At 42.7% G+C, this 16658-nt stretch overlaps 1 protein-coding gene across 6 annotated transcripts in view; it reads right to left on the reverse strand.

Moving 5' to 3' along the window:
• Positions 1-2699: 2699 nt before the first annotated feature.
• Positions 2700-16658, reverse strand: part of kcnc3b (potassium voltage-gated channel, Shaw-related subfamily, member 3b) — a 30650-nt gene continuing 16691 nt past the window's right edge. The window contains exons 3-6 of one of the 6 annotated variants that reach the window (XM_061810456.1): positions 13311-14217; positions 13229-13256; positions 11737-11847; positions 2700-2847 (exon numbers count right to left, since the gene is read on the reverse strand). In XM_061810456.1, coding sequence (XP_061666440.1) covers positions 2700-2847; positions 11737-11847; positions 13229-13256; positions 13311-14217 — 1194 coding nt within the window. Of the gene's footprint in view, positions 2855-8810; positions 8832-10819; positions 10942-11736; positions 11936-13228; positions 14218-16658 lie in introns of those variants that run through there. The other 5 variants (XM_061810451.1, XM_061810455.1, XM_061810452.1 and 2 more) reach the window with 5 other exon arrangements.

Here is a 16658-nt window from a genome sequence, read left to right on the forward strand (position 1 = left end):
GTCTCTCATTTTTCCACGTATCTTCGTTTATAATTACCTTCTAAATGTTTATCGGTATCGGACAAAACTCTAGATGTATTTTCGTACCGTCTCCAACCGACTTAGCATTGAAGAACGCTTTGCTAGACCATCAATATGGCCAGTCACGTGACTTCGGTGACGTAGCTGCACGAGCTCTTTTCACGGAAACGTTTCTTTTAGAGTGCAACACAAATATTTCCAAAGAAGAAAAAAAAAAAAAAAACGGACCACCAATGTCCAGTCCACTCTGTGGAAAAAGGAGCGTTTGCATGTTTACACTGTACCGGACTAACAGTGGTATTGAAGCGTGGCGCCGTAGTGCCCATTAGCACAGTACATTGTTGCTCACAAACTCAATTCAATCCTCCAGTAATCACACGAAGCCTCGACATGCATTGTTTACAAACATTCCAGGTGGCAAAGTCTCAACGTTTATTTTGGAAGCACATTGATTCATTTTTTTTTCTCCCCCTCGTGAGGATGAAAATAAGCGATCGTCACGTGGCAATCGAAACGAAAATACTAGCGTCGTCTAAGGCCTGACGGCAAAAACACAATGTTTGAAAAATAAATACAACTTTCTAAATGGACCCACAACATCAAAAAGACCTTAAAGAGAAAACATAAAAACAGACATTTTTTTTTTTTTTTGGTACTCACGACACTGATTTGTAAGTCTGTGCATTTTTTTTTTCAATGTGGAAAAAAAAGACATATTTACAAATGGATGTGCACAGAATGTTCTCCAGCATCAAAAGAATATTGCACGTTTCCTTGCATATGTAAAGGAGTCAATGATTTGACGGGAAATAAACCTGAACGCGTTAATAGGTTTTGTATAAAATGTGATTAATAAGGATTCATTTATTGCACATTTATTAAGAGATTAACGTCGGATTTCATTAGCTTGTTTAGTCGCGAGGTTATAGTTAGCTTCAGTTATGGAATTTAGTAGGATTTGTTCCATTAAAAAAAAAAGTTAGTCAAGTCCAGTTTGGCTTCAATATGATGTGTAGCTTTTGTACAATTTCAGACAAAATTCTCAATGTTTAATTAATGACCTAAGTTGGACTAATTTCAATAAAAATTACTTAAATTGTTTCTGGGAATTGTTTCATATTTTTTTTTTTTTTACAATCCTTAGATTTTGTGTTGGATTTTATTGCATTAATGTGTATGTACGTGAATGTGTGATTCCCAACCAGTTTTCGAAAATGACACAAATATTGTTGGCTGAGCTATTTATGCCAGCGACATGTAGTGACAGGAGAAACAATTAAATGCTCTTCCACTAGATGGGGATACAGGGAATATAAAACGTCACACAGCCTTTTTTTATGTGCCAGGTTTATGATACACAAAGAGAAATGATTTCAAAACAGTTTCCGCCCGTTCACTGCCATTGACGACTATAGACGCCAATCACATTCAAGCTCAGCATAACACTTGCCACCAAACATGTGCAAGAAAATATTTAACAGTGCAATTAAACTAATGATTGACTTCTTATATGTATTTCTTCAAGGTATTTGGGGGGGGGCAAAAAAATACTACACGCCACCACAGTGAAACATGATGGTGGCACAAACTCATTCTTTAGGACTGTTGTTCTCTTTTTTGGGGGGGCGGAATTATGGCCTCACACAAGGTAATGGGAATTGTCATTATTCAGGCCGCTTCTCCTCATAAGGGGTGCGGGAAAGCTGGGGGCTATCCCAGCTAGCTTCGGGCGAAAGGCAGACTACAGTCAGTCACAGGGCAGATATCGACACCATCGCTCACCGGGAATCGATCCCACGCTTCCCGCAGCAAAGGCACATGTGTGTACCACTACACCATTAGTGATTCGTGAAGGGAATTCTGAACACAAAACCTTCAGGCTTTTGTTAGTATGCAAACAAGTGTCAGGGAAAGCCTACTAGAACATCTGAAATGTATTTGGGGTCAGTCCGAGGCACTTTCAATGGTGGCAGGTGTGTGCCGACTCAGTTGTTTAGTTTTCCTTCAATGCACAAAAACATTTTTTAATTAAAATGAGTTGTACAAGTTATATGTCACATAACAGCTGTAAAACATTTTGAAATAATTTATCGCTTTCTTATTTTTGTTTCTGTATATCACCCAAAAAAAAGGCATTTGAATAGGGGTGTGTAGACTTTTTACAAGCAAGGTAAATTAACCTGTGTATATTTTTTTTTTTTTTTTTGGGGTGGGGGGGACATTTTTGTTTGGTGGTGTCAAGTGAAAATATTTGTGTCCATGTATAAAATATGCGCATTGGCTCAATAATAGGTTGGGAATCACTGGTGTAGTGTACATTGTTATGTTATGTTATGTTATGTTATGTTATGTTTTAATGCTCCATGGCTGTCCTGTGTTTGGTCCGTAACACATCAAATGAGAGTCAACAGTAAATTTGAATCATATTTTTAGGCTGCGATACAATTCCATATGCTACGTACTGTTTTTACATTTAAACGAATAATTTGTTTTATCCTGAAAGCTCGATTTATTGATTCGACCCTACCCGCTAACCCGACGCATGCATCATAAACCAGCATGTCATTGCGTCTACATTCAAGTCCACGTGAGCTTATTGCTATCGGCTTTGACCGCGCGGTCGGCCATTTTGAAGCCGAGCCGGGCCCGACGAGCGTCTCGTACCCCCCCCCCCCCCGCTACAAAATGGAGGGGATGGGGGAACGGCACCGGCGTAACGGGCCCGGCGCCTCGTAGCTTTCGAAAGGTGGGCTCGTGACGGGGGCGAGCCGAAGAGACGAGCCAGACAGCCCCGTTACGTTCGTCAGACTGCGAGATTTCTCGTAGCTTGTCGCTGCCGTACGACAGTTTTTAAACACAAGCAAAACGCGTGTCGTGATGAAGCGAAAACATTATATTCCCATATGTAGATTTCAACATGAACAGAACATTTTTAAAAAAGGAGAGTGTCAGCGAGAGGAAGAGAGTTCATTCAAAATGTCACGAAATCATAATGGCAAAAGGACAAAAGGACAGAAGGACAGACAGACACACAAAGACAAGACAGACAAGACAAAACAAGAAAATGCCAGTTATGACGTGTCTTTTTTTTTCCTTTTTTCAAAACATAAAAGCATACGATTTCGATTGGACGGCTCGAAGCGTTGAATAAAGCGCTCGTCGTTGCATCGCTTGTGCTGATTGGCATGTACGAGCGTTTCAGACAAGCCTGAGCCTGCACAGTAGAAAATAACCCCAGAAAGTAAAAAATTATTCCATATAAATCATAAGCAGTTGACCACATGAAGCCTCGAGGTCGGTACGTTACTTAAAAGTGAGACATACATAAAAAAGCAAACAAATAAAAAAAAACAAAAACAAAACTCATGACAGAATATTATTTTTATAATTTTGGTTCATTTGTATTTAACTTTTAAGCACAAATAAATTTATTTTGTCATTACTTTCAAAATACTGTAATTCTTTAAACATTTTTAACTTGTATAATCAGTTATTTTTTTCATGTTCAAACCTGTGAATAATAATACAATAATAATAAGATAATCAAGATATATATTTTTTTAAATACACATGTATACGTGGCCTCAGATTAAAAAATACAAAGAAGAAAATATTTTTATCACTCACTACAAAATAAAGGTTTTGGATATTGTAAACTTCAGATGGTCAACATATAAAAAAATAATTTAAAAAAATAATTTAAAAAAACTTTGCACAACATTTAAAAAGAAAAAAAAACACTTCTTGTATCGGCATGATCCTCTTTACATGTATTTATTTATTTATTTGTCGTTTCCCCTCCCGCTGTGGATTTCTGCCGAAGAGGACCCGGCGGACTGCTGGGAGTCAACAAACGTCATTTGGCAGCCGAGCTACCAAATGAGATTCACTTGGGGGGGCACTTAAGGCTTATTTGTCGTGCTACGACGTAACAAAAAGTGACCAAAAACCATCAGTGGCGCATTGCTTCAGTGACGCTTGCTCGCTTGACCACAACCGTATCGCAAAAACTCCTTTATTTCCCCCCCCCCCCCCCGCACCCCCCCACCCCCAATTCGAGCACATTAGCTGAATGGCGACTCGGTAAAAAATTAATGATGCATTTTCTAGGGTTGAGTTGTTCTAAATAAATACAGAAAAGCTTTTTCAGGAAGATTTTGGGGACAAAAAAAAAAAAAAGCCCAAAAGCAGCGGCAAAAGGTTACACGTACATATAAAACACCTGGCAGACTTTTATGTTCTTTCCATCTTTTTTTTTTACATACATGCTCATATTTAAGCCACGTCTCATTTGTGAGTTTTAATACTTTTTAGTTGAAATATTATTTTTGAACGATAGGTGACTGTCTTGTGTATTTATCATCTTTAAAAGGGTGGAATAATACACAAATTGCAAAAATATATCATGTGCCGTAGGTACGTCAACATCTCCAAAGATGTGATGACAAAAAGAAAAAAAAATCTATAAAAATAATTTTGTTCAGGTTTGACCCGAGGAGTTGCGTCCTTCCAAATATTGGATCGGAAACACTTGTCAAGTGTGATTGGATGAGAAGTCATGTATGCGTCGATGATATACATGTATACATACATAAATCTTTCCAAAAGATACAATATTGCATTGTCGATTATCGCCAATTTAAATTCGGACAACAAAATGATCCTTCCATATTTTTTTGTTTTTTTATGTATGTACATTGTAAAAGCATTGTGCAGTGACCATAGAAAAACGACAACAAAAAATGCTCGTCGTGTATCTCGGCCAATGCAGTCTGTCACAGTCGACTCATCTTTACTAAAAAAATAAATAATAATAAAAATAATAAAATGTGGACATTGTCGCGTCGGGCTCAAGCCGCAGTCACACAGCACTTTACGCGAAGAAGAGGAGTGCGTGTACCTACCTACGGTCAGACTTTAAGATACACTCGCAGTGCAGTGGCGGCCTGGAGATGGGATGGAAGAATGAGTGTTAATCGCCAGGGGTGACGTTGATGGACAACGGAGCACAAAAAGACTGCAAATAATCCGAGCAGACTCTCCAAAGCCAAATGATACGTCCGTTATGCTAGCATTACTGATCGGAGTTGTTTATATACATGAACAGATGTACTGTTCGCGTTACACTGTTTAATTTTTGCACCGCTTGGGTACGACCCGATCAAATTTCAAATATTTCAAGTGTCAAAACGGAATATTTTCACACAATTTTTGTGTGAAGGTCGGTAAGTTTTCCTCCACCTTAGCGAGTATATCGCTAATTATTGCTGTAATGAACTAAATCTGGCTCAGAAAAGGTCATATTTGCAGTACGTCAGGATGAGGTGGTATGATAATGGAGACAAGTGTTATCACTTTGAAATATGGATTATTTACACCCCCAAAGAAAATGTTTGGACTGCTAAAATGACCCATAATAAAAATTGTCCGTTAATTAATAATTTATCACTACAGAGTCCATTAATAACAAGACAACAATATAAAAAATTATTAGTAGTCAATTATACTGTAATATAGAACATATCAATGTGGTATTGCCCCCCCCCAAAAAAAATATATGTACGATTATGATACAATTACTCTGAATTTGTTGGCAAAATGTCCTAAAGTGCTTTTTTTTTCCCCCTGCTATATTTGTCTATGAAAAGTGCTGTTAAATCTCAAAAAGGGACACGGGGTCAACGAAACTGGGCAGCACACAACTCAAGAGTAACACCAGATAGTAAACGACACCAAAAACCAAAATATGAATACAACTTAGCAAAGTCCAATAAAAATCCACATGAAAACGAACAAAAAGACGACAAAAGAAAATAAATCACACAAACGGGAACTCAAATGAAACACAACTTGTCCACAAATCATAAAGAAGCAGAGAGAAAGGAAAAATACTGAACAGAGAGAATTAATAAGGTGGAGGTTCTTGTCGTAGAAGGTCTCCGTAGGAACCGTAATAACTATAAATATAAAATTAGCCATGCACGTATTGCGTTGAAATCACAGGAAGCCAGCTGGCCCACAATCAAAATTCAAAGAACATGTAAGGAAAAAAAAATAAAAAATTGGCAAAGACACCTTAAGCGTTTATCTAGGAAAGAAACAAGAAGAACTTGAAATCCCTTTTTAAAAACGGGAAGATTGCTCACAAAAAAAAAAATTTCACAGTTATTTTTGGTTGCGTTTACAGTGAACCCCTGCATTTGCAATTCGCAGATTTTTCTTTCATTTTTTTGGGGAGGGGGTGGGTAAGAGATATGTGTTTAATCTGTTCCATAACCAAGCTTGTATTATTAATTCGAATTAATTATTATAACTTAGTTATTTAAATACTTCATTTAATTATGTTTTAATTATTACTTAATTACAACAATTAAGTTATATTTCAAATCGTCTTTCCGCACTAAAACAAACAGGAATGTCCTTAATCCGTTCCAAACTCACAAACACATGCTGTAATAACCTAATCAACAAGAACGTAGAGTTATCCATCCATCCATCCATCCATTTTATAGCCGCTTATCCTCACAAGGGTCCCGAGGAGCGCTGGAGCCTATCACATCTGTCAATGGGCAGGAGGCAGGGTACACCCTGAACTGGTTGCTAGCCAACCACAGGGCACATGGAGACAAACAGCTGCACTCACAATCACACCTAGGGGCAATTTAGAGTGTCCAATTAATGTTGCATGGTTTTTTTTTTGGGGGGGGGGGGTTTGGGCAGAGTGCCCAGAGAAGACCCATGCAGGCACGGGGAGAACATGCAAACTCCACACAGGCGGGTCCGGGATTGAATCCGGTACCTCAGAACTGTGAGGCAAACACTTTCCGGCTGATCCACCGTGCCATGTAAAGAGTTATGTCATAATTAATTCATTGCACCTCCTTCTAGTGGATGTGAATTGGCCACTGGGGGCCAGCATAAGCACGTCATGCATACACAAACGAAGAAGAGTTTCACCACTAGTGAAAGTGACTGACTAAGAGCCAATAATAGTCATTTTCTTTACAGAGGATAAATAATATGTGACTGTGAGCATTGTTATATTCTCCATCTACATGTGTTGCTGTACCATTTGTGTTCAGAGGTGTTGCTTAAAGCATTAGAACGCCTCAAGGTGGTTGCGAGTCGTTACCTCATCTGTAGCGTTATTCGTTAACATTAAGATGGCGGAGATTAAGGCAACATTGTGTGCTTGTTTTAAAAACACAAAGTGCAGATTTCATTGTTTTTAGTTTGACAGTAAACTTCAATTACTTTGATATGATTTGAAAAGGGAATTTTAGCAAAATCAGATTCGATCAATCATGTGATTCATCACCATGGACGTCAGCATAGCAAATACGGGAAGTCCGCTAACGTGGCACCGCGATTAGCAAGGGGTTCACTGTGCTGTACTTTTATTTTTCTGAACTCCTTGAAGATAAAAAAAAAAAAAAATAAATAAAATTGGTGACCATTATCGAATTTGGTGTTACCGAATCCTGATTTGTTTTAAAGAGGGATTTATTTTCACTTATTTTATTGTTTGACATGAGAATCATTCAAAAGTGTAGCATTGTCTGAGACGTACTGCTTACCTTTTTTTTTTTTTTTTTTTAAATTTAATTATACCTGTCTGGTGTTTCTAATCTTGGACTGTATGTGCAAAGTCTTTGAGTTACCAAGTGTAGCTCCCAGCTGTATTTCACCACATTTCTTTCAACCTGGCAGTAGAGGAAGCAAAGAGTCCCGACGCTTTGAGCTACACTTGGCACCCGAAAGCGCGGTCGCACGGTCTTGAGAATAGTATTTCTGAAGCGTCGCGCGCCAGCGCCGCCATGTTCCATCTTCTACGTGATGATGATGATGACAGCGGGAGCCTGATTGATGAAGGTCATAAAGCACAAAAGCTGAGCGCTTGCGTTAAGTGCACTCAGATTGTTGGCAGCGCGGCGGCGTTTCCAGAAGTACTATAACCTTTGACCTTAAACGCCTCCCCTTTACCCTCGCCGACCTCGGGCCTCGGAAAATTGCACTTTTAAACAACGCGATGCATATGGAGAGATTGATGGATCATACGTTATATGGACAAAAATCTTGGGACACAATTAAACAATCAAGGGTTGGACTAGATCAATGATACCAATTTTATGTGTTTTTCCACTACTTGCACAGTCTTAAAATGTGATTTTTGTGATTGAAATTTGTTTAAAATAAAATTCGTCAGTTTTTAGTGCAGTGGTGGTTCTATTGGGGGCCAGTGACCCCCCCCCCACCACCACCAAAAAAACTGTATATGGCCACCCCAGGGCCAACCCTTGGTTTTAATCCAGCCAGGCCCAAAAAATAATAAATGTACCACCCAAGCTGTTTTGGGTCATGTATTGTCCAGCGAAATATTTCCATAGCGTACAAAAAAGTCATCCAAACAAGACTTTTGCCGTATTTGTCATTCGCAGGTGTCCCGATACTTTTGTCTCTATAACATATGTTCTTGTGAGGGTGCGTTTTTCTTCCATAAACATTTCTGAATCGAATTTTTGCGACTGTGCGGACGAAAAAATTGTTTGTTTTGAATGCGCAAATATCGCTGGGCGTTTTTCCCGAGGCTGAGGCCCGCAGGGGGGGGCGGAGGGGAGTCACATCGCTAAACACATTGTCGGGAAACAAAAATGGAGTAAGAACCAAAAGTAAGCCACACACGACAACACGAACACGACAGTCGGACGGCATTGAGACAGTGTGTGTGTGTGTGTGTGGTGTGTGTGTGTGTGGTTGTGTCACGTGAAGGAATGAAAGAGCCCACATACACACGCGTGATATGACACAACCTGAAGGGAGAGACAACAACAACAACAACAACAGAAGGACGTCAGACGACAACAACGTCAACGGCGGTTTCCCGTATTTTCCCGTATCAAATACTTGTTCGCAGCACAACTTGGCTGCAGAGGCGTGGCCATTATTTCTGAAGCAGTAGGGGGAGTAGCGGGGGCACATAGTTTTCAAGAATAGCCCAACTTTTAAGCATCATCGCACAATTAACGGCTTTTCTCCATCGTGGTCGATGAAATAGAGCGCAGTAAGTCGCAGTAAGAGTTGTTTTGTGCTGAGGATAAAGAATATACACATGTGCATATTTGTTCAGATATTCACACATCAATTGAAAGATCCTTTGCTCAACGGGTAATAGCTATCATGCCATCTATGCTAGTTTCTTTAGCCTGTCTGTCATGTCTTTAGGTAAAAGATTTGTATACTTCACAAGATAAATATGTTAGTTAAAAAGTTAAAAATATGTTTATTTCATGATGCGACGAGTTAAATTTTTTAAAAGAAAAGGCGTCAGAGTGACGCCTCACGACCGCGAGGATCATTCAGTTTCTATGTGTAGTGAGTGCTCTGTTTTTTGTAGAGGATCTTTGGCTTATCGTAAGTGAAAATATGAGCATGGTGAACATTAAACCTACGCTGAATGTGTTCTAAACGTCTGAACCTTGCGAAACTTTCATCTTTGTAAGTATTGTATGTGCACAGACATTAGGTTGAGGTCACAATTACGTTTTATTTGCAATTTCGATGTAAACGGGTGATCGTTGATGCAGCTATTGTTGTGTTTAGCATAAATAAGATAGTTAGCAGTGCACGGTGTATTGTATATTTTTCTGTATCTTTCAGTTACATTTATTAACTCATTTACCACAAGAGACCTCCATAAAAGCGAGAAAAGAACGCCTTGGGTACGGAGTTTCTTTATAAGTTCGCTGGCTGTCTAGCTTCACATGGTAACGTGAGGACAGCACACTGTCTATGTTGTTTCGCGTTGCGTGTCAGCATTAAGCTAGGAGACGTTTCTTAAACGACGTTAACGCGGTTTGGTTAAACACACAACGTGCAATTGTCTTTGTTTTGTGTTTGAATTTACACGGAACTTGAACCGAGAATGAGAATTCACGGGTCGAACGAGCTACGGCCGACATATCGCGCTCGTGATTATTTTGGAAATTTTGCTCATAAAACAAGACAGGCAAGAATCGTCTGACGGGCGGCTCACATCTTGGAAAAAAAAAATCTTACTTTGGGTTTACGGCAAACTATATAATCTTGTTTTTGGTAGCATTGCAAACACAAAAAAAACTGAAATTCAAGCGGAAAATTTTGAACCTGCTATGATTTTAGCCTTTCAAATGTGAATACTTTCTATTGTACTTCATCCTCCATTAAAGCCAAAAAATTATCATATTGATTTTCAAACCCTAACCTCGTTAATTAAAACTATTTGAAAGCGGCCATGTTCCCCCACTGCCACCTACGCCCATGCACGACTGTACGCACATTTGAAGCTTTAGACATAAACAAACACGTGATCACAAACCTGCGCTGTATTATGTATTGAAAACATAACAAAAACAATGGCTGTACTGTTCCGGTGCCGTTCGTAAGGAGAGCAAAGCCGCTATGAGATTGGGCCGAGGTTCGGTTTCATACGGAGATAGCTCGTTTGTCCGGGTGGGCCCGAACCTCAGCTCAAGACGCTGCGCATTTGCAAACACGGGTGGGTCGGAGGATGGCGGGGCGGAGGGGGGGGGGACGGGGGGTGGGACGGACAAAACTAGTGAGTGCGTTTTTGTGATTTACAAGCGTGCAGTTTGTATTCGAGCTGTGCTCCTGCTGCTGCTGTAGTTGACATCACTGCAATAGCGCGCTACACGACGGAAAGCCGGATGGGAGTTTTCGTGGACACTTGAAGCCAAACCTGTTTTTACTTTTTACACTGTTGATATTCTTTTAATTTTTATCTTGCATGGTTACCTCTGGTCTACGGTTTGATCCAGGAGGAGGTGGAGTTTGCATTGAGGTCCTGCTGTAACAGAGACCCTTCCATCTTATACCAATCCTCAGTCAGAGGGGAGTCTGGGCTGGGCGCCAGGGCTGCTGCCTCTAGTTTGTCGTCAACAAGGTGGGGGGTGTTGAAAAGTTTGGAGGGAGCGTGAGGGAGTGTTCGGGTGCAGGTTGGCGGCAGCGGTGGTTTGATTGCGATGAGCGGATGGATGGAAGAAGGCGTTGGGGTGAGCGCAGAGACGATGCGTCCGATGGCAGAAATTAAAAGGGGGAAGGGAGGGGTTGGGTGGGGTGGAGTGGGAGGGTCGATGTGGCACAAAGGACATAAGGGGATGGCGTATGGGGGGGGGCATGGGTTTATCCCGGGGGAAGGAGGAAGGGAAATGCGGAGGAAGGGTTAGGGTTCGGGTAAAATGCCAAAATAAAGGGCGAAAATTAAAAAAAGGACAATAAGAAGGAGGCAGGAAAGAGAGAAAGAGAAACAGAAGTGACGAGAAGTAAATTAATGCATGGTCAACTGTCTGAGTCCAGAAGACAGAGAAAGACTGTTTCATGAGCATGGATGGATGCTGCAGTGCGCACGCACCAAACGCACGGGACGGACACCGTGGAGAGATGGAGCGAGTCAAATCAGAAGAAACAAAGCAATCAAATCAAGGAGACGCACAGAAGCTTTACGAGCTCGGACGCGGGTCGGCGAAACCGAGCGCCGACGACGCGCGGGTAACGTGGATGGGCGAAAAAAGGCGCTAACGGACAACAGCAGAGCACAAGAGCTGAGTGTGTATGTGAGTTTGTGACCGGAGCCAAATGCTGCGGCCTCCTGTCCGAAGCGCCGCGTCTAAATGTTTCCTGAACATAAACACAACACGTCTGGGTCAGCCGTTCCCGTACGTACCTTTCCGCACGTTTCCATCTGTGGCTCGGAATTCCCTGGTGTTAAGCAGGAAGCAGGCGCGGTCCTGCTGGTAGCGTTCCCGGGTCGGAACCCGCCCGATGGGGCTCCTCTCGTCCGGGCTCAGCACCTGGTCGATGGTGGGGCAGTCTTCGTTGGCCAGGGCGGCCGAGGCCGCGTCGCCGTTCTGCTTGGAATCTGCACAGGGAACGGCGCCGTGGGTAATCGCAACCGAGGTGCTGACGCGGAAAACACATTACGCTACATTTCAAATTAGATATCAGCAGGGTTGTTATTTTTTTTTTAAATGTTATTACACAATAATAACAAGATTATAACAGAAATCCAACAATGACTGTACAGTAAAAAGAGTACTCAGGATTATTTGTCACAGAAACTACTCAAAAACTCATCACACACAGCTGAAATGTTCTTACATGCATACACACTGCTGAAACGCTCACAATTACTGGTGAAAACACTCAATTAGCGCGCACACACACACTTCTGAAAGACCCTCTAACCTCTCAGGCACAACTGAAAAAAAATCACACACACACGACTGAAGCGTTCACATTCAACCGAAATGATCAGAAATGACAACAACAATCACAACATCCTGTCTTAATAACTCATAAATAGGGAAACAAGATTTTTTTTTTTTTTTTTTTTTGATGAAGTACAGGAAAGCAACGCAGGCGAAATGTCGTAAAACTGCTGACAGGGGCAATATTTTTTAGCTCCCTGGTGACCAAACGCGATGCATTAAACGTACGCCGACGTGTTAAAAAGCAAACCGAGAGCCAAATTACCTCCCTTCCTGGTTTTATTGGTGACATCACGGGGAAAATATGCAAAGTCGGCGCAATTTGAAAGACATTAAGCTGTTTTAATAGATTGAGTTCACTTTCCCCCCCCCACCCCCCCCGCCCCTTGCCATTACATATTGTTTGCGAGCGTGGACCTCGCGCTTGGCGATAAATTACACATGAGCGCCGAAGCGCCTGCTGATTTCTCCAGGGTGGATCGAGAATTTACTATGCGTCACATCTTGATGACGTGCCCACCTCTCGAGTGGGCAAAAATATTTTACATTATAATTAATGTTACTAAATAACATTATTATTACTAATTACCTCTTTGTTTGTTGTATTTTTTAAACAATAAATAAATAAATAGCTAAATAAATAGCTACATACATAAATAGCAACATAAATGAGTAAATTAAAAAAATGAATAAATACATAAATACATAAATAAACAAATAGCCTGACTTGACAGCCAGTCTGTATACCGAGGCTTCGTTAGAGCGCCTCGTTGTCGCGGCTTGGAAGAACCCCATGATGACCCGAGAACGGGCCTTGCTTTGGAAAAGCCCAATTTGAACCCCTCCAACCCGCGTCATCCCGTGTTCCCTGCCTGTAAAGGCGTTAGTCCCGTCGTCGGTGGCACCGGAGACCCGCAAAACGGCCCAAAGGGGAAAAATGAAACGGCTCACCTCTGTTGATCTCTATAATTTCTTCTTGGGCAAGGGGACAGTCGCCCCCTAGGCCTCCGGAGCCCATCACTCCACCTAGGACATTTCCCAAGAGCCTTTGCGGCGAGGCTGTAGCCATGGCCAGGGCGTCTGGCTTGCAGTAGTTGGGCGAGCCCGGCTGAGGCGCCCTCGGTATGTGTTTGTTCTTCTTTTTGGGCAACTTTTGTTTGGCCATGGCCAGAGAGTAGTACATGCCGAAGTTGTTGACGATGACCGGGACGGGCATAGCGATGGTCAGCACGCCGGCCAAGGCGCACAGAGCCCCCACCAGCATCCCCGACCACGTCTCCGGGTACATATCTCCGTAGCCCAACGTGGTCATGGTCACCACGGCCCACCAGAAACCGATGGGGATATTCTTGAAGTTGGTGTGGGCGTTGGCCGCCGGGTCGTCCGGGTGCGCGCCGATCCTCTCGGCGTAGTAGATCATCGTGGCGAAGATGAGGACGCCGAGGGCTAAGAAGATGATGAGCAGGAGGAACTCGTTGGTGCTAGCGCGGAGGGTGTGGCCGAGGACTCGCAGACCCACGAAGTGACGGGTCAGCTTGAAGATCCGGAGGATGCGGACGAATCGCACCACGCGGAGGAATCCCAGGACATCCTTGGCGGCTTTGGAGGAGAGACCGCTCAAGCCCACCTCCAGGTAGAAGGGCAGGATGGCCACAAAGTCGATGATGTTCAGCGTGCTTTTGAAGAACTCGACCTTGTCGGGGCAGAAGATGACTCGCAGGAGGACCTCGATGGTGAACCAGATGACGCACACGCCCTCCACGTACGTCAGCCAGCTGTCGGTCACCACCTCGTAGACGATCTCCTCGCGCGTGGTGTTGCCATTCGTCACGTTCTCGGTCTTGTTGAGGATGGTGTTGAAGGCCTCGTGCGTCTCCATGCAGAAAGTGGAGATGGAGATGAGGATGAAGAAGAGGGAGCCAAACGCCACATACTGGGAAGAGAAACCAGCATATTAGTGACCAATGAGGATAATTCATAATCTCTGCTGCAAATAGCCAGAAAAAAATGAGGTTTCTATAGGGTTCCCTTTAGATATGAATTTTATTCATTACGTGGCCAGGCTCTTATCTCAAATCACCTATCTGGATCGAAATAACCAACTACTTTCCTAGTATCCACGACTTTAGAACCAACTTTGCTTTACTGAAAGGCTACAAACGTGTAAAGTTTTCAATTACTAAAGGAGAAAATGTTCCCTTTGCTCCATATCACAATACAATCATTGTCATTTTACACGGTCCATATTACGCACGTTACGCCCTGCGGACATTCGGGGGCCTCAGCTCACTTGACGTCCGCATATATTGCATTAAACTCTCTCAACTTGTCCGGGAGATAAGTCGAATCTCCGGACTTTAATTTAATTACATCGCAGGTGTTGCCTGAGTTCTGGTGGTCCGGGTGGAGTTCATGAAACAGGACGAGAAAGTAGAGAGAGAGAGAGAGAGAGAAAAGGAGGCAGAATAACCCCGCCACTGACTAGATACGTTATTATTCAGAAGATTTTCACGTAAAAAAAACACATTAAGTCCATAAACTATCTACACACGTGTTGTAATAGTCAAAGTAGCGCTTTTAATAGAATGAAATTTGAAAATATTGTACGCTGACTGCATTTTATTAACACATTTGAACCCCTGTAAAGTCCCCAACCCCCGAGCACGGCGGCTTCTCCCATCACTCACGAGGGCGATTTTCGGCGCGAACCGCTTTCTATTCTCTCTACCCGAGCGATTGTCAATGAATCAATCCCGGAGGTTAGCGCGCAATCTTTTCCCCCTGGCGCGCTCCGTCCCGGCGGGGGCCGCGGCGCGTATTTATAGGCGCAGTATACTTCGTGCTTCGTCAAATAAATAATAAAACGCAGACATGGCTCAAAGAGCAAAAAGAGAAAAAGGTAATTCATACTTGAGTGGAGGTCCATATATATAAGGAGCCTGAGTGCCCTGAGTGTATTGTGCGTGCCACTGTGTATTTTTGACATCGTGCACTTATGTAATACCCAGAGCAAAACTTCCTTCCTTCAAAGGGACATACGCGATTTCACTTGCATTCATCGGATAGCTAATAGACACATGAGCTAAGCGTCGTCTGCCCCCCCCCCCACCCCTCTCTCCCAAAAAAAAAAAAAAGGAGAGGTGACACGGAAGGAGAGTCGGTAGATGTCCGGTAAGTCAGGCCTGCGGGGGTTCATGTGGAGAAGTCCATTGTGGAGGCGGCACAAGGGCCGCATTCATGCACGCATTACTCCGAGTACACCACAATACACGCATGTACTCCACTTCTGTAACCCGAAAGAATTCTGCTTCCTTTTCCCTCTCCATCTCTTTCCTGTACCTCTTTTCTCCTCTGCTGTGTCTGACCTACTTTCTCATATTGCTGCAGTGCTCTCCCCCTCTATCGCCCAAATGGGCACACACACACACACAAGCTTCTCAATCACCCCCCCCACCCCCCCACCCCACGCCCGGTGTGTCTCGGGGAAGCAAGATAGCACCGCCGGGACCCGCTCGTGATGCGTCTCCATTGGCTGCAAATTTCACACGTGCAAACGAGGCCAAGCGGAAGGAAAAGAATCGGTATCAGCCAGAACCGCTACCGTCTTATTTTCTTACAACTAGCCACGTATCGTCTTAGCGCAAATGCCACAAGAAATTCTACCGTTTTTTTTTTTTTTGGGGGGGGGGGTGCAAAAAGAGGTTCCCGTCAAAATAACAACACACAAGACATTCACGTCGAAAAGTGCCGGCAACAAAAGTGAGTACACCCCCTCGGTGGAAATGTCAAGACCCGTCACTGAACGTCACAGGCGTAGATAGATAGATAGATAGATAGATAGATAGATAGATAGATAGATAGATAGATAGATAGATAGATAGATAGATAGATAGATAGATAGATAGATAGATAGATAGATAGATAGATAGATAGATATAGATAGATAGATAGATAGATAGATAGATGTGCCCTGTGATTGGCCAGCAACCAGCTCAGGGTGTACCCCGACTCCTGCTCGTTGACAGCTAGGATAGACTCCAGCAATGCCCGGGACCCTTGTGAGGATAAGCGGCTAAGAAAATGGATGGATGGATGGATGGATGGATGGATGGATGGATGGATGGATGGATGGATGGATGGATAACTCTTTACATTATTGTTGATTATGTTATTACTGCGTCTGTGAGTGACTTTGGAACGGATTAATGAAATTCCTATGCGTTTCAGTGAGGAAAGATGATTTGAAATATAACTTGAGTTATGAGCACGGTGAACGAACAGATTAAACTTGTATCTCTTACCCACCCCTAAACAAAACAAAAAAATCTGCAAATTGTCAAACTTGATGACGAATTGCGCAAAAAAGTTACGCGG

The sequence above is a fragment of the Syngnathoides biaculeatus genome, chromosome 22, assembly GCF_019802595.1.
Source record: "Syngnathoides biaculeatus isolate LvHL_M chromosome 22, ASM1980259v1, whole genome shotgun sequence".
In the NCBI taxonomy this organism is placed as follows: domain Eukaryota; kingdom Metazoa; phylum Chordata; class Actinopteri; order Syngnathiformes; family Syngnathidae; genus Syngnathoides; species Syngnathoides biaculeatus.